General features: G+C 36.2%; 2 protein-coding genes across 8 annotated transcripts in view; one reads left to right on the plus strand and one right to left on the minus strand.

Moving 5' to 3' along the window:
- Positions 1 to 20448, plus strand: part of DONSON (DNA replication fork stabilization factor DONSON) — a 31542-nt gene extending 11094 nt beyond the window's left edge. For all 4 annotated transcript variants that reach the window (XM_039480387.2, XM_039480389.2, XM_039480388.2 and 1 more), the window contains one exon: positions 120 to 20448. In XM_039480387.2, the coding sequence (XP_039336321.1) occupies positions 120 to 257 (138 nt within the window). In that variant the 3' untranslated portion in view covers positions 258 to 20448. The remainder of the gene's footprint in view (positions 1 to 119) is intronic.
- Positions 1154 to 22022, minus strand: part of SON (SON DNA and RNA binding protein) — a 34964-nt gene continuing 14095 nt past the window's right edge. Inside the window, exons 5-13 of one of the 4 annotated variants that reach the window (XR_005582572.2) lie at positions 20034 to 20180; positions 19670 to 19858; positions 11734 to 11844; positions 9887 to 10003; positions 6453 to 6532; positions 5616 to 5763; positions 2843 to 2914; positions 2621 to 2736; positions 1154 to 2091 (exon numbers count right to left, since the gene is read on the minus strand). Coding sequence is in view for 3 of the 4 variants with exons in the window: in XM_039480384.2 (XP_039336318.2) it covers positions 2085 to 2144; positions 2621 to 2736; positions 2843 to 2914; positions 5616 to 5763; positions 9887 to 10003; positions 11734 to 11844; positions 19670 to 19858; positions 20034 to 20180 (960 nt within the window). In the remaining variant the exon portion in view is untranslated. Of the gene's footprint in view, positions 2145 to 2620; positions 2737 to 2842; positions 2915 to 5615; positions 5764 to 6452; positions 6533 to 9886; positions 10004 to 11733; positions 11845 to 18785; positions 19569 to 19669; positions 19859 to 20033; positions 20181 to 20346; positions 21873 to 22022 lie in introns of those variants that run through there. The other 3 variants (XM_039480384.2, XM_039480385.2, XM_039480386.2) reach the window with 3 other exon arrangements.

A 22022-nucleotide genomic window follows, 5' to 3' on the forward strand; every position in this document is an offset into this window, starting at 1 on the left:
TTGATAGGGTGAATCACATGAATGAGCCATTTATTTGTCAGTCTCCGTAGTAATTATTTAAAACTTGTGTGTTTCAAGACTAATATGCTTTTCACTGACTTTCATACAAATTTCCACAGGAGGTTGTTCATACGGAGCTTACTAACTGTGGTTTGCACCCTAAGACTCTGGAGCAACTTAGTGAAATACCGTTACTTGGGAAATCATCTTTACGGAATGTGGTGATGAGAGACTACATTTATAATTGGAGATCCTGAACACCAAAGTAAGCCTAAAAGGAATCTTTGAGGAAAAAAGCCTTCTAGCAAGGATATTCAAGATTCTTGAAGTTAAAGGAATATACTTTAAAATACTGAAATGTTCATAAATATTTTTATTACAGTAGCATTTTAAATTAGTGTTTTCTGCTTTTACTATTTTGAAGTTTTTAGATATAAAGATGAAAAACTCAGATCACTCAAATGAGGTGTCTATATCCCTACAACCTAATTGTATAGTGAGTAGAAAACTGAATTAATGTTTCCTTGCAACAGGAAATTGAGACTAAACACACAGCAGTTATCTCGTGGCCTTGTGACAAAGGCATCAAGGCAAAAATATGTTACTTTACCATTTACCTAAGATTGTTAGTAGATTCTTGTTTTATAAAGGTAGAAAATAAATGCAGACATCTCTACTAACCTAGCTGACTGCTGATGCTTCTACCTTAACATTTTTCCTACTGATTTATAATTTTTATTTTCACATATACTAAAATTTTTTTAATGCATGTTAATTCAGGTAAAAAGGCATTTTGTATTCCACATAGAATAGTGTTAAGAATTGTGAAGTATGCTGAGCTGTCATGGCAAAGTAGTATTTAATGTGCGTGTGCATGTGCACGTGCGTGTGCGTGTGCAGGTGGGGATTGTATAATTCACATTTTTTAAAAATAAAAGTGCTTAGAAATCAAAAGCATTGGGTAAAGAAATAATAGTATCTAAGTATTTGTTCACTTTATAATCCAGAAAATAAAACACCACATTTATTCCAGAGAAGTTTGTATTTGGGCCTTAAGCTTTTGAAAATAAAGTTTAGAGACATAGCATATGAATACCACCGTAATACACATGAAATATTCTATCGGACCCTAAAAATTAACATAAACTTTAACTTTCTCAGAGTCAACAAAATAGTGGCTGATTGCCAGTTTTATTAGATAAGTTGGTTACAGCATTTTAATTATCATTTTACGTCTATCTAGGTGTAGCTGAAATTCAAAATGCACATCAAAGTAAAACTATATCACAACTCAATGCCATACTAAATGTACTTGGCCTCTGCAATAGAATTCTAGTCAGACTTCATTTTTGACTCCCTTCTTATGACCCAAGTGGCTTTAACAGGAATGCAGGACTTAGTGCTGATCATCACACAACATACCACTTTCTTTTTATAACCTCTACAGAATTTTGAGGGGAGATGGTGGCATTAGCCCTGTGGGACAGATCTTGCTTGATTACCTCAATAACACTGGCCCAGTATCTGTCCAGCAGAACCCATTGTGAAATAGTACAAGGTGCACAGCCCTTCATTGATTACAGGCAAGTGTTACAGCAGCCTAGCCATAAGGAAGGGGAGTTACATCATAGTACAAAATACAGTATAAAAGCGTTATTTAACATTCCACACTGAAGATTACTGATGCCTTCAAACAATCGTTTGGATGTTAGCCACTTAAACAAATACATCACTAAGGTAAACAATATAAACATACCAAAACCCTGTATGGTTAAATACAATTTCCATGGTACAAAAATCAAAGCCTGGAGATGTTTTTACAGATTGCTTTTTACACAATGTCTTAAATTGCCAAATATTTACAACATTAAAGAGGAAATACATTGTGATGCAGAGTAAAATTATCTGAAATGATTATTATAAAACCTCAATCTATCTACGTGAGGCACTCCTGAAGCAAGTGGCATTAGCCATGAGGTCCTTTGGTACAAGGCCCATTGCTTGAAGAACCACAGTAGCTGCTGTGGCTTTAGCATGCTTCTTATTAGGGCTGGCAAAGCTGGGCTGGTAAGCGCTTCCATTTATCAATACCTATTCAAGAAAAACATACAATTGGGCTGGTAAGGGCTTCCATTTCTCAATACCTATTCAAGAAAAACATACAATAAGAACAGCATCAAACTTTAATATCTATTAGCTTTGTATTTTTTTACTAAATGCTAGAAAATAATTTACAATAATATAAAACCCATACTATGTAAGTCAAATTACAATTTCAACCCAGAAGCAGCAAATCATTTGGGAAAGGGACTGCAAATTAAGAGCAGATCTCCAAATTGAGAAAAAGACTGATAAAATTATTAAATTAGTTCCCCACATTCAACTAGAAAATAAGAACTGTTTACTAGATTTTGCCCATTTTTTCCCAATTTTTTAAAAAACAGGACATTGATAAGTCATATTAAAGCACCCTTGAGTGTTTAAAAACCCCACCATTTAACTACAAGTAATAAACCCCCACCCATGAACAGAATCTTAATCCTGTGATCATGTTTACCCCTCACCCTCTAAGTCACCATATTAATAAACATATACAATTAGTGCAGAAATTCATATTTACCCTAAAGAGAAAATGTTTGCGATGATCAGGACCACTATCATGGACCAACAGAAATTCAGGTGGTTGCCACCTTCTCTTATTACAGATTTCCATCAAAGCAGACACAGGATGTTTGCCTGCAGGGGGGAAAAATACCCAGTTTTAAATTATTTCCACCAACTTCTGCAACAAATGATTCAAGATGGGATTAGGGTAAGAGGAAATTCAAAAATGTGCTCTCACCTGACAGATCTTTCATTGCAGCAGAGAAGTTCCCAGACCTCTTTTGTGCTCTTTCCCCTACTGCAACAAGACCTTTAAAAAAAAAAAAAAACAACTGTTGACTGAATCTTAAAGCACCATTTTAAATTATAATACCAAAAAAACAAAGATCCCACTGTAGGAGTCTGAACCTCAAAATCTGTGCCTTCAGATAAAATAAACAGATTCTTACACTACACTTGATTTCTCTACCAATCTTCTATTTGTTCTCTTTTTCTGTTTCAGCATATAGATTTACATTTTATATTCATAAACCTTGGTGTGAGAAATTATAACAAATAGCAAATGTAAACAGAAAACAAAAATTTAAATATGGCTGGGCACAGTGGCCCATGCCTGCAATCCCAGCTACTCGGGAGGCTAAGGCAGAAGAATCACTTGAACCCAGGAGGCAGAGGCTGCAGTGAGCCGAGACTATACCACTGCACTCCTGAGCGACAAGAGCAAAATTATCTTTAAAAAAATATATACGGCCGGGTGCGGTGGCTCAAGCCTGTAATCCCAGCACTTTGGGAGGCCGAGGCGGGTGGATCACGAGGTCAAGAGATCGAGACCATCCTGGTCAGCGTGGTGAAACCCCGTCTCTACTAAAAATACAAAAAATTAGCTGGGCATGGTGGCGTGTGCCTGTAATCCCAGCTACTCAGGAGGCTGAGGCAGGAGAATTGCTTGAACCCAGGAGGCGGAGGTTGCGGTGAGCCGAGATCGCGCCATCGCACTCCAGCCTGGGTAACAAGAGCGACACTCTGTCTCAAAAAAAAAAAAAAAAAAAAAAAAAATATTATATACACAAAAATACACATTCAAACTAAGTGCCAACAGTACCAACATTCCCAAGTCTGTTTCTGTGTTAGCTTAAAAAGTAATGGTCATGGCCGGGCACGGTGGCTCACGCCTGTAATCCCAACACTTTGGTAGGCTGAGGCGGGTGGATCACCTGAGGTGATCACTCAGGAGTTTGAAACCAGCCTGTCTAACATGGTGAAAGCCCATCTCTACTAAAGAAGCAAAAATTAGCCGGGCATGGTGGTGGATGCCTGTAATCCCAGCTACTTGGGAGGCTGGAGCAGGAGAACTGCTTGAACCCAGGAGGTGGAGGTTGCAGTGAGCCAAGATTGTGCCACTGACAGCCTCGGGTGATGAGTGAAACTCTGTCTCAAAAAAGAAAAAAAGGAATGGTTATTTATTAGAAGTGATTTCTCAAGATTTACTGTCTCTTAAAAAAAAAAGATGCTAAGTTAAGACTCTTCCAAAAAAGGTTAGGATTTTAAGCCACCAAAAAGGGTTTGAAAAAGGCAGTTGTCTCCAAATAAAACCAGGTCCCTTTTTTCCTAGCAAACTCTCTTCTAACAAATGTAAGATATTCTCAAAATATGAACATGACCTTTCTACATAACCTCCCTCTCCATAGGCTTATTACAAAGGGGATTAGCTATATTGCTAAACCTAAACACTGCTTTCCCAATCCCATATACAGGCTGAGAAATCCTTATCCAAAATGCTTGGTAACAGAAGTGTGTTGGATGATTCCAGGTTTTCAAATATTTGCATTATATTTTACTGGTCAAGCATCCCAAATCTGAAGAACTGAAATCCAAAATGCATTTCCTTTGAGCGTATCAGTACTCAAAAAGTTTTCAGTTTTAGAGCATTTTAGGTTTCTAGATGTGGGATGCTCATCTTGTATATTACAAGAAATTTTTCAACCTTTGCTAAATAATTCCATGCTCGTATAAGCTTTTTTCCAAACCTATCCTGGGAAATGAGCGGTTCTCCAAGAGCTTACGGTCAGGCCATGTCCCACAATTCCAAGGAAAACGCTTCCTGAAACTGTGCAATACTTAACCAAAGTATTTGGTGCAAAGCTGGTTCATTTCCAAATTCATTAACACAGATTAACTGTTGAAGTTAATTTCAACTTACCGTTTGATTACAAAGATGAAAATAGAAAATAAATCCCAGTTTTACATTTGCCAATTTTCATAAATGAGGCTTAAATGAGGTATAAAAACCATACTGAGCTGGCAGCCTCTTGCAATTCCACTTACATTATTCCAAGGGAAGAAGTTATTTCATACATACCAATTAGGTACTTAACAACTACATACAAGTGACATAGATGACACAGTGCTGCCCTGCCCAGGTATCTGAAGGTAACAGGAAAATACAGTCAATGCTAACATTTCCAAGATGCCTTAACACAAGGCAACAGGAAGAAGTAACATTATTGTCAGCAGTTGGTCTACTATATACTCTTAACCCGACCCAACTACTGAGCTTGAGGGGGAGAAAAAAAAAAAAAGCAAACAGCGTTTGTGAAATCTAGGACTAAACACTGTAATAGGAAATAATGAAGATGGGCTAAAATGTCTGACAAAAAATAAACCAAACTCTAGAAATAAGAATAGTCCCTTGTCAAGATAAAAGAAAATGGAAATCCTGTTTTTTAAACAGGAAATCTAGTTAAATTTGGAGGTGTAATATTATAATTAGATATACATACATTTCCATATTTAGCAACTAGCATAACAAAAGTTTCCTTTTAAAAGTTAAAACTGGTGTCCCCAGCCATAGTTATATATATAAAAAACTACTTTGGGAACCCCAGAAGAGGTTAAAGTTTTTTCTGACAAATGGCTGCATATATACAAGATGCCTTCAGCTCAGGATCACTGGGTTTAAAAGGTAATGTTAAAGGAGGTGTTAATAAACATTCCAAAAAAGAACTTGTTACCTTTTCGGTCTGTCTTAAAATCAACTAGGATGGGTTCCTTATTGCCTTCTTTGTTTTTTCCTAATCCTTCTCCTTCTCTCCAGCCCATTTTTCTCATCAAAACGGCTCCCATTCCTCCAGTTACCGGGGCTGCTCTTAAGAACTGATCCTATCCAAAGAAAGAAAGGTAAAATGTCCCCATTTTACAGTTAGAACTTGGTGACAAATTCATTGTTTACTTTCTAAAAAGAGGAATCTTATTTTACTTCTAGACCTGTTACAGCAATTAAATGTAAATTCTTCTATACTTTATACATACTGTAGTGTGTATGTTCTGATTATTTTCACATTAATGTAATAGTATTTTGAAAGTCAAATAAGACAAGTAAATGGCAGTTTTGAAACAGTAGCCCTTGTGCCCCACAAAAAAAAAAAAAAATTAGAACACTCCTGTTTTCGTCCACTATTTAGGTTCACTCGTATCTCTTCTTAGCTTGCAAAATAAAAAGAAGGCAGTGTTAAAACAATCAATAATATTAATTGTCCCAGGTGTACCTAGTTTATGAATAAAGCCCAGAAATCACTTAGAAATAATTTAGACACTGAAGAAGTATACTGTTGTCATCCAAAGTTTTCTTCCCCATTCTACTATAAAGCAAGTATAAATATTTTACTTAGAAAATCCCTAAAGCAGCAAAAAAAAAAAAAAAAAAAAACCCACAAAACTTTAAATTTACACAGTAACAAATACAAAACAATCACATAAAATATCCTGTAAGTATGCCAAAATGAATTTGAATTCTTTTAAAACCTGGCTTGATGTTAAGACTTTTAAAAACTCCTTAAATGTTTACATACCTAGGCCTCGGTAGCAGCAGTGTTGTGAATAGTACGGCTGGCACTGACCGGGGCAAGAAGACAGCTACAAGGATTTGGCCCTGAAACAAGTTTCCATACAGAGGGGTGAAAGTTCACAGGTTATTCTGTGAACAATCATCTCTCTCGTATCCAACCCACTGAACCATAATTTCCATCAAAGCAGCAAACCACTTAATGTCCTAAGATGCACAAGTAGATACATTAGCATGGTCAGCAGTTCATTATTTTTACAGGTTAAGAAATATTCAATGCCTCTTATTAAAGGGCTTCCATGTACATATAACAAACAGTATTAAATTCTACTGTTGATCTTTATGGCATTTTTTAAAAATCTGAAACATATCTCCAAATCATGCTTTATTTCCCCCTTGTTATTAAATTTTGTTTTTATGTTCTCTAGCTAATATACATAAATATACATATAGCGTAAGTCATTAACTTATCAACAGAGAGAGTAAAAACTTTGGTAGCTCAGGAAACAGTATGTATTAACATCTCCTATATTGATAAGTTAATACTAAATGTAAAAAAAAAAAAAAACGTTTGTATGCAGTAGTAAAACGGTATCATCTTTTGTTTCCCAGCTTAATAATTAAGTGCTGGGGAGAAAACATGCCAATGATGTGTGCCTAGACATTAAGTTCATCAAGGTGCTCTGATGGAAGGAGGCAGCTGTGGAGGTAAAAAACATACCCCTGGTTCAGTTCCTTAATTGGTGCAGGCCATGCAGTGTAGATGTATAAAGAGAAAGCTGATGCTTGGATATTAACTGCCTTTATGCTACACACCTAGAATGTCTTTTACTTACTTCCAGGTTCATCCGTCCCTCTTTTCCAGGGAACACTCCTAAAAAAAAGGGCAACTGTGCAGAGTACAATATAAATCCCCAAATAACCCAGGTTTCCAATTTTGTTTCCATTCCCTAGTATCGTCATCTGTTTCTTCATTCCAATGTGTATGCAGTTTATTAAAAAGCTAATTAATTTAATGAGACCACAATAATAAACTGTATTTATAGGTCACATCCAAATCATTGCATTCCAGAAAATAAGTTCTTTTAAACCACTACTTTAAATGTTTTACTGATGAATGAGAATACTGATAAAACTCTGCTTTTTTTAACCTAAAAATATACTGCAACAAACTATGAAAGAACATAGAGAAATGTTGGTATTCCATGTGTTTAACACATAATGAGAATGCTGGACTTTACTAAAGAAGAAAAGCCAAAATGATCATTTGGACAGGTTTTTCTAAACACAACTTAAAATTTAATGAACAGGGATGATACATGCTAAATTTTCATGTTGTGGCCCATTTTTAATTTTAAAAAGTTTCTCTTTTAGTTGATACTAGCATCAAATATTCTTCAGTAATTCTATACAAATGAATCTTTTCCTATAAATGCTGCTTTTATCTATAATTTAAAATTTGGTCTGATGAACGTATCTTTTTCTCATAATTGATCAAAATGATTTGCTTTCCAAAGTATATCTTACATAAAATATAAAGACAAAGTCTTTTTTAAAGGTGCTATTAAACATTTTAAAATTACTTAAAGTCTGTTAACTGCCTACAAGACTACAAATACCGGAAGTAATTATTTTAGGGGAAAACCAATAGAATCAGAAAAAGATTCACTTTTTAAAAGTTATTTCAGTTATTAACATATTTAGAAGTATATAAACATATATATAGATCAGCACATCATTAGATAAATACCAAAATTTTTAATTGAAGCATGTTTTGATGTCTCTACCTAGCAGTGTACATGACTGTGTATTATGTGCCAATTTTAATACCTATAAGCTTTATTTCTAACTTCCTGAAATATTGGTTGAGTTCAGCTTCAAGACTAAATAGTATTAAAGAATTAAAACTAAAGCCATTTTTTCAATTCTATAAATCACTTTCATAATAACTGTAATATAAAAGTCCAAGGTAATTCCAATCTTTAAAATATTTTGCTACATTTTGACACTTTTTCCTAAAACCAACCCTCAGCAAACTACAGAAATTGTAATTTCTTAATGAATGTGACTGTGTACTCACTTACACATCAGTGCAACTACTGTCCTAAAAAAGCAGGCATGAGTGTACATGATGTTTCATATTAATTTGTTAATAAGATCAACAAAGATAACAAAACTGATAAAAAGTTACAAGATTAAAATACCCAAAGCAACCTCTATCTCATTTTTCAGAAATTCAGCTCATTCACTGGCACTCATAGCAATTCTCTATAGATAACCATAACATTGCTTGTTACCACTAGACACCTGGGAGACGGAAATTCCAAAGAGTTACTTGCCCACGATCACACAAGCAGTCAGGAGTACAACAGGATAAAGAAACATTCCCAATCCATTAGACCACGCAGCCTCCCAGTTTCAGCACTGCTATGCTGCCAGTACTCCTGTAACAAATTTCCCATCACCCATCCAACCAACTTTTGTCCCTTCACCAGAATGCATTTCTTCAGAATGCCCTTCTTAGCCACCTAAGACTCCCTCAATGATGAGGCAGCCGTAAGTGGAGTTCACAGGTCTCACTGCAGAATCTGAAACCAGGTACACCTACATCTTCGTAGCATGAGGTGTCCATCCTCTCCCTTGATTTTAGGTCTTACATGAAATTAGTGGTTCTCAAATTGAGTGTGGATCACCAGAGGCCACTAGGGCCTAAATGGTGGTCCACAGATTAATCTCCATCCCATCCCCTTCACCACAGCCCACCCTACTCCAGCCATCCTCCCTCAGCCTTCCAATCCCAAGGCAAGATCACAACATGCAGAGCTAATACTAGGGCCTCCCAACGACTGGCTGTAACCAGCAGCCGACAAGCAAAGGGACCTGGGGCTACAAGTCACAAGAGGAGTGAGGAACAGGGGCCAAGAGATCTTAGAAGAAGGCACAGGCACTAACAAAAGGGGTGGGGTGTGAGGACAAAAGAATAGAGGAATGGAAAATTAAGGTGGTAGAGGGCTCTTGGGGGCAGTGATCCACCAAAAATAAACCTGTAATAAAGTATCCCATGATGAAGAAAAATTTGAGAACCACTGCTTTGAAATGATTAGGTTAGTAGTCCAGCAGGAACTGTGGAATATTCTGCACAGCACCTGATACGCTGTTATTGTTCAAAATATAGTTAAATAAAATCACCCCTTCAAAAGCAGCAGCAGCAGTATTTTAAATAACCGTATAAATGAGTGGCTCTTGAGCCATATTTATACATTTGCCATTTTCTGATGAATCCAGTCCATCTTCAGTGTCCACCCTGGAGCATATACACATAGCAAATTTACTCAGGAACTTTGGTTAGAGTCACTGGTCTTTTCATGCAGTTTTAATAAATAGTTTCCAATAAATTTAAACATTTTGTTCAACACTTTCGTATGTATGTATACTGTGTACCTTTTTAATCCAGGCTTGGGCACCGGTATTGGCCAACTGTTCTTGGGTCAAAACCTGTACTCCCGTACTTCCTGTGAACTGGCCAGGAATAGAGTTCAGCTGAGCCCAGGCATCAATCTGAAAAAAAAGTAGTAGTCTCAGTTAACTATATAAAATTCCCTGATTAAAAACATCACTGGTAATAATTTAATTCATGAAGTAAAAATGGCTGAAAAGCAGACTTAAATATTTGAATCCATACACACTTAACATTAAATATGGCTTAATTTTCTAAAGCAGTTTGACAACATTTAGTAAATCCTAGTAAGATTGTGAAATGTATCTAAAAGCATAGCTACTAAAAGGCACAGCTGTTACTACTCATTCTTCAAACTATCACAGATACACTAAAAATGTAAAAGGCTCATATGGCAATGGGTACCCACCCTCCATTCCTATCTCATAAAATGTATTGTAATACATGTCATGACAGCCTGGATTCTTAATTACTTCCTTTGAGACATTATAAATACAGAGTAAATTCATGACACATGTTTAAGGAGTATTTATAGGAAACAGTATACTTGAATACATGAAACAACTTTTGTTTTTATTTTTTTCTTTTTTTATCTGTTTTTACATGAGATTAATTTTGAGACCAAGTTCTGCGGTTGTTACCCAGGCTGGAGTGCAATGGCATAAAGCCGGCTCACTGCATCCTCTGCCTCTGGGGTTCAAATGATTCTCCTGCCTCAGCCTCCCAAGTAACTGGGATTACAGGCATGTGCCACCATGCCAAGCTAATTTTGTATTTTTAGTAGAGCAGGGTTTCTCCCTATTGTTCAGGCTGGTCTCAAACTCCTGACCTGAAGTGATTCGCCCACCTTGGCCTCCCAAAGTGCTGGGATTACAGGCATAAGCCACCACACCCGGCTATAAAACTTACTACAAAAGCCTGTACACTACATCAGTCGCCAACATTTGTTGTGATAAAGAATCAACTGTCATTCACACAAATCAGATTTACTAAACATGTTGTACTGTCAGCAATGTATTTCCTATCTGAACACGTACTTACAGTAAAAGTGAAACGAAGAGACTGTCCATTGTTAAACGCATAGACTTCAGATTCATAGTGTTTGGGTTTGAACCCCAGATCCCCCACTAATTAGTTGTGTGACCGTGGATAACACCTAACCACTCTTTTTTGTTGTTGTTTTTGAGGTGGAGTCTCACTCTGTTGCCCAGGCTGGAGTGCAGTGGCACCATCTCGGCTCACAGCAACCTTCCGCCTCCTGGGTTCAAGCGATTCTCCTGACTCAGCCTCCCGAGTAGCTGGGATTACAGGCATGCACCACCACACCCGGCTAATTTTTGTAGCTGTAGTAGAAATGGGGTTTCACCACTTTGGCCTCAAACTCCTGACCTTAGATGATCCACCTGCCTCGGCCTCCCAAAGTGCTGGCATTACAGGCACGAGCCACCGCACCCAGCCTTAACTACTCTTTACACTTCAGTTTTCTCAGCTGAAATACGGCAACTGTTGATACCTATACATTTCATAGCGTTGTAGGCACTTTGTTGTTTTTATATACCAGATTGTAAACTGTGAGGGCAGGGAAATTCTTCTATTTTTTTTCACTCATGAAACAGTTCCTGCCACATAGTAAAGAATAAACATTTGCTGAATAAAAGATCAGGCCTCAAACCACTTTCATTTAAAATAAGACGGCTAATTAAGGTAAATGATGTTACAACTCAACCATGTAGTTAGCAAAATTTTCATTTAGCCATTAAAACTGGTACACTGATGTGAGTTAGCTGAAGGTAAATTTAAAAAACAACAAAAACAAAAAACTGCTACATACCCTTTCCTGAGCTCTATTTAACATGCTCATGGCTTCAAGGTCAAACGCATTCTCACTGAGTCTCTTCTGAGCAAGTGCCCGTTCACTCATTGCTGTAGAGATGTCCACAGGCTAAGAAGGAAAACACAGATAATTATCTCAAATTACCAGAGTCCCCTAAAATGAAAAATACTCATATCTTTAGTTGTTACATGTTGAAAATAAAATAATCATCTTACATACTAATAATCTTGGAAAATAGGGAAGAGACTCAAAAAGAGAAACTAATCTTGGAAAACAGAAGATTAAGATAAATTACAAAGTATCACACAGGCAGCAGAACTGAACCCAAAATCTGACTGAATTTACTAAATTTTCTACTATATATGTGTATCAAACTATAATCATAGGAAGTTCCATAAGAACTTAAAACTCTCTACCCTTCATGAATGAAAGCCATTTATAGTAAACTGCAAACTTAGTGGTAAAGGTTATTACATTCCTTAGCAGTTTTCATTTTACTCATTGGCATAACCTTCAGAAGCATTAACAGAATTCTTGAATAAGCAAGTATCAAACCATTATGATCACTCCTTTACTAATCAGCATATCTTTTACATCTTGCAGTTGTGGATACTTTGGTCTTAAGAACCCAATTTCTTTGAACAAAATATTCAGGCTGTAAGTAAGTGAACCATGTTTTCAGTTTATCCACAGTTATTACCAAAGTTATAGTATTTCTGTGGAAGTCCATAATAACATCAACTGAAATGCTTTTAGCGCTTTTAAGTGTCTCAAGTCCTAGGTCTTTCTTCTCAAAGCTCATATTCTACCTTTTAAAATCTTATAGCAAGCAGAAGTTAATTTTAAAAAAGTAATCTTTGGAGCCAATTCTTAATTTGTCAGATTTGTGAAAGGTTTAACCACAGAAGGAAAAACCCAACAAGATAAGTATTTGGCTTTTTGTTATTGTTGTTCTAAAATTAAAAGTTCAAATTGATTTTTATCAACTTAACTTTTTGGTTTTGGTTCTTTTAACGTTATTAGTATTTCCTAGTTATCTCACACAAGAAAATTCATTTTTATAAAATGCTTTATCTGACATAGAAGCTGTTTTCATATACAAAGAATAAGTAGACACTGCATGAATATGAGAAAGTCAGTAAATAGTTGACAGCTAAGGATTTTCTTTACAAGTAGAGGCTAGCTGTAATTAAGACTGTGTATCATGTATAAAGACTTCTTTTAAGAATAAGGCCTAAGTAGAGAAGGCTGTATGACTATGAGAGTAATTCTATGAGCATGCATAAGGATTCACAAATCTTTCTTTTCTTACCTTCAGAATCCCTAATCCTCCATAATTATTGTTTTTGTTTTGTTTTTAATCCTCCGTAATTCTTAGTTACCTTGATGATGAACTAATATTTCTTTAGCTAAATCAAGGTTTTACTCTAAGAAAGTAAAAGATATGCCTTCTTAAAATGAAAACAAAATTAAACGATTCATTCTGTAACTATTAGATTATTATATATATAAATCTTTCTAGCCGGGCACCGTGGCTCACGCCTGTAATCCCAGCACTTTGGGAGGCTGAGGTGGGCGGATCACCTGAGGTCAGGAGTTCGAGACCAGCCTGACCAATATGGTGAAACTCCATCTTTAAAAAATATATATATTAAAAATAAAAATAAAAAAATCTTTCTAGGGACCTATAAACAGTCTAATAAACAACTGCAGAATGCATCTTTCAAATTGAATCTGTGGAATTTCGTTGTCAATATAAGTAAATCATCACACAGCTTTAGAATACTTCTAAGACCTATTAAAAATATGAATCTGGGCCGGGCGCGGTGGCTCAAGCCTGTAATCCCAGTACTTTGGGAGGCCGAGGCGGGTGGATCACGAGGTCAAGAGATCGAGACCATCCTGGTCAACATGGTGAAACCCTGTCTCTACTAAAAATACAAACAATTAGCTGGGCATGGTGGTGCATGCCTGTAATCCCAGCTACTCAGGAGGCTGAGGCAGGAGAATTGCTTGAACACAGGAGGTGGAGGTTGCAGTGAGCCGAGATCACGCCATTGCACTCCAGCCTGGGTAACAAGAGTGAAACTCCGTCTCAAAAAAAAAAAAAAAAAAGAAAAAGAAAGAAAATATGAATCTAAGCAAAATGAAACTGCAACACTAAGGAACTTACTATCTTTGTTCATCTTTCACTTTTTAAGTCTGTTTGACTCCTGGGACTTTAAATGGGAAATGCAGATATTTCAAGTAAAAATTCATGTCCCCTAAGCCTACCTTACATGGTTTGTCAGGTAGGATTATCAAGGTAATTTTCGAAGGCACACCTCAATGCTGTCTCATTAACCTTCTCACATTTACTTTGCTTTTCCTAGCAGTCTCTAAAAATCTAAGTGTTAGGGTGCTTAGACATAAATAACAGGCTTTTATTCTGAAAAGGCTAAAATCTGAGAAGATACTGGGGAAAATGCGTCTACCCACTTAACTCTCCTGAGTCCTAATTTCCAACTATAAATTAGCTACAAATCTATTCATATGGCTCTAAAAAATAACTTTTCTAGAATAAAACTAATTCTTTCCAAGTGGAAAGCAAACTATTATACCTGTAGAAGTTTTACTTTTTTAGCCTTCATTAAGCAGGTAAGCTAAATGCCTCACCATTTATCCCCAGAATGAAACTCTTCGAATCTTAGTGTTGCATATTAAATTCACATGACTCTGAAAGGAATTTTATTATAGCAACCTTGATATGTAAATAAAATTTCATAAAATTTCATTTATTTTTCAACACACTTACCAAGGGAATTGCAAGTTCATGGCAAAAATTTATTACCAAATAGTAATTTGACTATTAGTTTCATATTTTTACCTATTTATTTTGAGACAGAGTTTCACCCTTACTGACCAAGTTGGAGTGCAATGGCATGATCTCAGCTCACTGCAACCTCTGCCTCCCGGGTTCAAGCGATTCTCCTGCCTCAGCCTCCTGAGTAGCTGGGATTACAGGCACACGCCACCACGCCCAGCTAATTTTGTACTTTTAGTAGAAACAGGGTTTCTCCGTGTTGGTCAGGCTGTTCTCGAACTCCCAACCTCAGATGATCCACCAGCCTCAGCCTCCCAAAGTTCTGGGATTATAAGCATGAGCCACCACACCCGGCCATATTTTTATTTTTACATGTGAAAACATATACTCAAAATAGAATGTATCAAAATTATCTTAACCTTTTAAGGATCCTCAAAAGTTTCTATCAAAAAGCCTGTTTTCAGCCTTTCAAGGTAACTCAAGTCATACAAAAAGGCATGAAAAGCCAACTACAATCCCCAAAGCAGCAAGTTATAAGGGTCAGACCCAATGTTACTTATCAGTATTGAAACACTCATAATACTGCAGCTACCCTTTAGAGCAGCACTGTTCAGTAAAACTTCCTGCAGTGATCACTACTGAGCACTTGAAATGTAACCAGTGTGATTAAAAACCTGATTTTTCAGTGGCTGGTAACTGCTGGACAACAGAGCTTTAGAATCTTAACTATGCTTTAATATTCAGAAACTGGAAATGTAAGAAAGGCACCAAAAATGATAACAAAAGGCTCTTCCAAAAACTGGGAAAAAAAGAATCTTAAATCTGTAGAATACTATTACCAAGCTGTCATTGACAAGCCTTAGTTTCTACCAATACACTACAGATTAGCATGTTACCTAATGTATAAAAATGATTCTGTAATAATATTGTAGGTAGGATAATGGGGAAGCTATTTACTGACTTTTCACCTTTGCTCTAAGGTGAAATTTACATAAAAAGTGTCCTGAAATATAATTCTCAGGTTAATAAAAACTGCCCAAATTCTTTACTCTCTCCCCCTCAGCAACAAAGCAGACAACTACTACCTATAAAACCTACAAGGGTGTCTGAGGCATAATGAAATTACATAATGCAATGGCACCATGTAACATGCATTTCATGACCTATATTATATATATAAGTGGGCCTTTTACATTTTTCTCATTTAGAAAATTCTTCTAAATCAATTTACTCCTTTTGTTAACACAACTGTTGACATAAAAAGAACAAGTATCTTAAGAGACTTCTTAGAACATAAGTAAAAGGATATAAAAGGGATAAAAAGGGATAAAAATAATTGTTAGGATGGGATGAGTCAGATAAGGAAACACCTATAACCAGAAAATTATTTTCTATATTGGTAATTACAGATATCTCAAAAAAAAGACATAAAAGGAAAACTTTAATAGACCAAAAGTAAAAGCATTTGGTCTGTATAGAAACATGATTTTAGACTATTTAGCAAATATTAAAATATAAAGAGGCTAATACATAAAAGAGCAAAACAAGAACTACAAAAATAAAAGCCACAGAACGTCCCAGTTATTATGTGTTTGACTGGCTTTAAAAAGTGAACTACGTATCTTTTTATTGTATCATACAAAATTCTCCAGTGTATAACAGACTAAATGAAGTACAAGCGGAAAACAAATAGATAACCTACTAAATCGTTCAGAGAAATTCAGCGTTAACCACATAGGAGAATCTAGGAAGAATTAATAACAAGGCTGTGTATTACACATTCTAGCAGTGCCAGGACCTACATGTGTTTAACTTCCAATTAAAATTTTCATTTTACTACAGGAAGTTTTCCTATACATTTAGAACTTATAAATTAAAGAATGTTTAATTCCATTGGGATGTGGAAGTATTATTTGATAATACAAACCAGCAAACTACTTAAGATAATGATGATCTTAACATCTCAGCATTCACTAGACCTTAACAATACTACCTCTGGACCCCTAAAACATTTGATGGATACTACACCCATGAAAACTCCACACTAATGAGTTATTACTCCACTTATGTCAAAGATTACATCCTAATCTTCTACCCAATAAACCTCTGCTAACTTTATTACCAAGAATTAATGCCCCTGAGGACTATTTTTAAAGTATTAGTTATCCAACATTTTTATTTCACTGTTTATAAATCAAATTCACACAAATATGGTGAAAGTTCTGTAGTCACTCCTTACTGAGGATGCTGCTGGCTGGTGTCTGAGTATGAAGACGATGCTATGGCAGTACCGCACACAGTCTGATGAGTTGTTTTTCCATAAGAAATGAATTTATGCTGCTCCATCCACAATGTCTATCCATTCATACTCATGTCAAAGAGCATTCATATGCAAGACAATTGGTGGGATTAAGGATTATAGCAAAGCTAATTCAACCCTCTTAGGGAGCTAAAATCTGTGATCTTTGCCTAAATGTTTTATGCTCAAAAACAAAGAACCACAAACTCCATTTATATTTATTAAAATGAAAAAGACTGGTAGATAAAAATAAAACATACTATTCAGTTGAAAGGGTGACCATTTAAAAGAGCTATCTCCTTTTACTCTAGAAGCCTTCATTTCAAACTCTAACAAGGAATCAAAAGGGTCAATGCTCCCATAAAATGTTACCGAAAGTATTTCACATTTTGTATGTATCTAAATAATAAACATTGGTAATTGAATAAATAATAAATTCATGACTTTCACCTTCTATAAAGTTTAAATTGTGACATTTTCCTCTACATGTTTTAGCATTATTGCCAGGTAAAAGTGCAGAGACATGAAAGCAAAAGGCAATCCTGTCTCTTTGCCCTAGTATGTTGGGATTCTTGTTTAGAATTAATCTGTATGTTCCTTTGAGTCTAATCTTCTAAGTAGCTTAAAGAGGTTTTATATCAAATAGTTATATATATCATCCCAAAGCAGACATCATCTGCTTTATTCATTGAGCCCTTTGAAAAGAATTGTTAAATAATTTTACCTTCTAGGATTCTTCTTTGGTAAGAAAAAATTTTTAACAAAAAAATAATGTCACCATTATTTGAGTACCTTTCTCTATCAACTTTTTCCACCATATTTCTTAAGAATAATTATCCTCAACCTTCAATTAAAATCTGACAACTTTTGATGACAAACAAGGCTAAGGCACCGCACTCAGTGTTAAGATTGAAAATGGCTGAGTACTAAATTTCAGAGAGTCTCTCTCTCTCTCTCTCTCTCTCTCTCTCTCTCTCTCTCAAAAAGGTGTAAGCATCAGGCGTTTCTAAACACTTTCCCGTAGTTGAACTGAAGAAATTCAAAACGGTTATGCTCACTTATCTTCTCAGAAGATCCCTTGGAATTCTGCAGTTATTTTGTTAAGTCTTCACTTCATTGGAAAATATCTGTCACACAGACTCTCTCCCTATTTTTTCCCCAACTCCTTGTTAACTGCTAACTCTCCAAGAAATTAACTAGTAAAAGCATACATATTAGGATTTCTAAGTAAGTTTGTTCAGCCCCCTTGCATGGTTTATATTCAGCTACTACAAGAAGATTAAGTCAGCTGCAAATGTCAGTTAACCTTTCTCTCTTGAGATATGCAGGTAGCCTGATTTGGGGATTAACAATTCAAATGGTCTCACTAAAATATTATCCAAACCAACTATCCCCACCCCGCCCGACCTTAACTGATGATGGGACAACTTGCTTCACTTGTTGAATTCCATGGGAATACAGATTATCACCAGTAACTGAAAAGTTACACTGGCTAGTTATCATGTCCAACTTCACTGTATAGAAGTTGTTCCCTCAAAATGCTGCAGGTCGAACAAACAAAAAGTGAAAATGTCACCTGTGAATGGCTTGGGGAAAAAAGTACTACTATCAAAAAGTTTCTGATTTGGGTTCTGTTCACTTTCTGATTTTATAAACAGGATTTATTTGTAGAATTGGAAGTGTTTACTGGAAGATGATGATATGGCCAAGCCAAAGAAGGGAACCTGCAGTGAAGAGTACAGGTGTCTCTTGACCTACATATCCCAGAACTGTAAGAAAAATGTCCAGATGGGCATCAGATATCTAGTCCAGTCCCTGGACAAAAATCTGGGCTTTGGAAACCAAGGGCAAGAGGTGATGACAACTAATCTATAGTATTTAAAATTCCCACCCCCCTATTAAGACTCCACCCTCCCACATCCCCCAAGCGTGATTTTGCACAACAAGTTAAATAAAAGTAAACTGTTTATTAAAAGATACAGCAAAGGTACAGATACAGAGATACATACAAAGATACATATATATATATTTACATATATATACAGTCTTGCTGTTTTCATGTGCACTATATTTAGCAGCACATTATTTAATCAGGCGGCATTTTAATGGGGTTGTTTTGACACTTGGCATTATTAAGATACAACTATAGCCCCACGGAAATTTCAAGGTGTGAATTCCACTTCTCCGACTTTTAATAGTAGCAAAGGGGAAGGAGAAGGGAATGGAGTACCAAGGCTGAGCATTAGGTTAAACACAAGAATTTAAAAGGGCCAAGGTAGCAAAGGGAAGGAAAAATAATAACTAAAGGCTATCTGACAAACAACCCAGAGAAACAGTAAGAAACCATCATTAAGGGCAACGGGCTATGTACCCAAGATGCTCACATCAGCCTACAATGACCTTTTCCAATCCAGTTCTTGTGTTGAACCTGAGGATCTGCCCCTCTCCACTCAATCCCTCCACCCAATAAATTTGCTACCACCAAAATCTAGAGCTATAGAGCCTTGAAGCAAATCGGGAAGCTAAATAGTTGTACCTTGGACTACCTTCCCACAAGTGCAGGGAGGGCCCAATGTTGGGTAGGGATGTGATAACACTGTTCTCTGCAATTCGATGCTTTTCACTTTGTGGCTTGGTTCCACAAAGTGAATTGCATCGAGTTACTGTCAAATGAGAAGCTGCGGGTTGTTTCATCTGTCGTCTAACCCGGCCCTGCCGTTTAACCCGGCCCTAAGAAGAGTGAAACAGAATCCAAATCAGATATAAAATAACAATGAAATGGCAGATTCAGGTATAAAAAAGGAAAAATACATAATATTCCTCCTACTTACCTCAGAGGGCAAATTGCTGCTGAAAACATTATCATCATCTTTGTTTTCTTCACCATTTTTCTCTACAGGAACCCATTCTCCATAAACACTATCCGCTTCTTTTTTCCGATGTTGAGATCCAGATGATACAGGGAATTCTTTTGTTAATGTTACCTGGCTTTTTGGTGGAGTTGGCTTTGCTGCAGCAATCTACAAAATAAAATGTTTATTAAAGCTCCATATAGTATAATCTGAAGGAAATTATACTGTCCATTATTTCTCTCAGTATTTAAAACAAAAATTAATAAACCAAATTCCACTTGGTTTCATTTAAATAATTCCATAAGTTACACTGTTTTACCAATCCATAAGCACTAATACTCACATTTAGATTGAAAAAAATGGGTTTGGGTTCACTGAGTTTAAAGGGATGATGATAAAAAGGAGGTTCTTCTTCCTCTTCATCCGAAACATGAGGTTTATTCACTATTACATCATCATCTTCTTTACTCTGTGCGATCTGTTTACATTTCTTTAAAAGTAAAAACAAACAAAAGATAAATCTTACGCTTTATATAGAACATGTAATTTCTTAGAATCAAAACCATATAAAAGCAACTTTCAAAAGTTAAACAAGATTCATGATAGGTTATAGATATGTGACTTGGCATATTAACTACTATTTTACACACTCTGGCTGGTCAGTCAATAACATTTATTGAGCACCTACTATGTGCAGAGAGAGCACTGTACTGGGCACTGTCTGGGGAATACAAAAAAAAAAAAAAAAAAAAGAAGAAGAAGACATGGTCCCTGCTCTCAAGGAGCTTACAATCTAGTACAAGAGAAGGAATACATATACATGAAATAATTGAATGCTTTTACAGAGCAACACAATAACAAGTGCAAACTGATATAATACAAAGTGAGTACATAAGTGCTAAAAGAACAAAGGCTTAAGAGAGAATAGAGTCAGGCAGAGTTAAGAGAATCAAGGAATATTCCCTGAAGATTTCTAAGCCAGAATTTCATAGTGAAGAATAAAGACTGGTAAGAAAAGGAAAAGTCATCCTAGTCTGGTGGTGGTAAAAGGGTGAGAAGAAACTTAGAGGGGACAAGAAGGCTGAAGATGGGGCTAAAAACAGGAAAATACTAAGTGTCCAAAGCATTTTGGATAAGGAGCTTGAATTAGGTAAGTAAGCAATAGAAGCTTTTACAAGGTCCTTAGTTTTTTTTACAAAAGTTATAATTCATATTTTAATAAATCTAAGTGAGAAAACAGATTCAGAAGCTTTACATTTTCCCAAATGTATGGCAAAACAAAAGACCTGAAATATTTGCAACAGGATTAGATAGCAACATGTCTCTCCATAAATGTTTTGTGGGTTGAGTTTAAAGAGAACTTAAGAAAGGAAAATAAGGCATGATGGAGAGGGTGCAATTGATGAGGTCTGATACATAAAGCAAAGTCAATTCCTTCTGAGATGCAAAGGAACAGACTCCATTACCTGGCTTTATAAAAAGGTCAAGAGTAAATCTGGGTAGACCTGTCTCTATACAAGCAGTAAATTTAATGACATCTATTATTAATTGAAAATATTACAATAGGATAAAAAGCTCATTTCGCCAAAAACACAGAGTATATTAAGCTTGTAACCAAGGGGAACAGAATATATTGACAGTGGCAGGCTGGCATAAGGCTAGCCAATAACAAGTTTCAATATATGAAACAGTGTGGTATTTCTGGATCCTAGCAGCAATATTTCAGCATCTCCCCCCTCCCACCCACACCAAAAAAATAGTAATAATAATAAAACAAAGCCCCAAAAAAGCCTCAATTGAAAAGATCAAACTTTTAAAAACAAAAATAGGTGTGTTTAAAATATATATGTTACTGCCAAAACCCGAACCGCAGGAAGAACTGATAATGGCCGGCCATTATCGCTAATGGCTGGTACCAAACAGCCAAAACCCGAAATGTTGATGCGAAAGAAGTTCCTTTCAGGCAATGGCCAGCTATTCTTATTAATTTCCAAGCTCCGGTGGCAAAAGATCATTTCTGAAGATTGTCTGTGTCTTTGCGTATATGCAGTATACTCGTGGCGATCAGTGAACACGTCGTGAATGGAAACGAAACTGTAGGCGAGCTTCTGCGTGTTGCTCACTCAACACCTCCTCCATTCAAACGAACCGTCCCACTCCTCAGTCAGTTTGGCTTCTAAAACTGGAAAGCAAAAGTAATGGGAAGTAACTTTTAGCTAGCGGAGCTTAGCCATCCCGGATAATGGCCTGCTAAACAGAGCTTCTGCCGCTGCCACATCTGTATTTCGGGTTTTGGCCACTCGGTGCCAGCCATTATCAGTTCTCCCCACAA

This window comes from Saimiri boliviensis, chromosome 18 (genome assembly GCF_048565385.1).
Source record: "Saimiri boliviensis isolate mSaiBol1 chromosome 18, mSaiBol1.pri, whole genome shotgun sequence".
NCBI classification, from domain to species: domain Eukaryota; kingdom Metazoa; phylum Chordata; class Mammalia; order Primates; family Cebidae; genus Saimiri; species Saimiri boliviensis.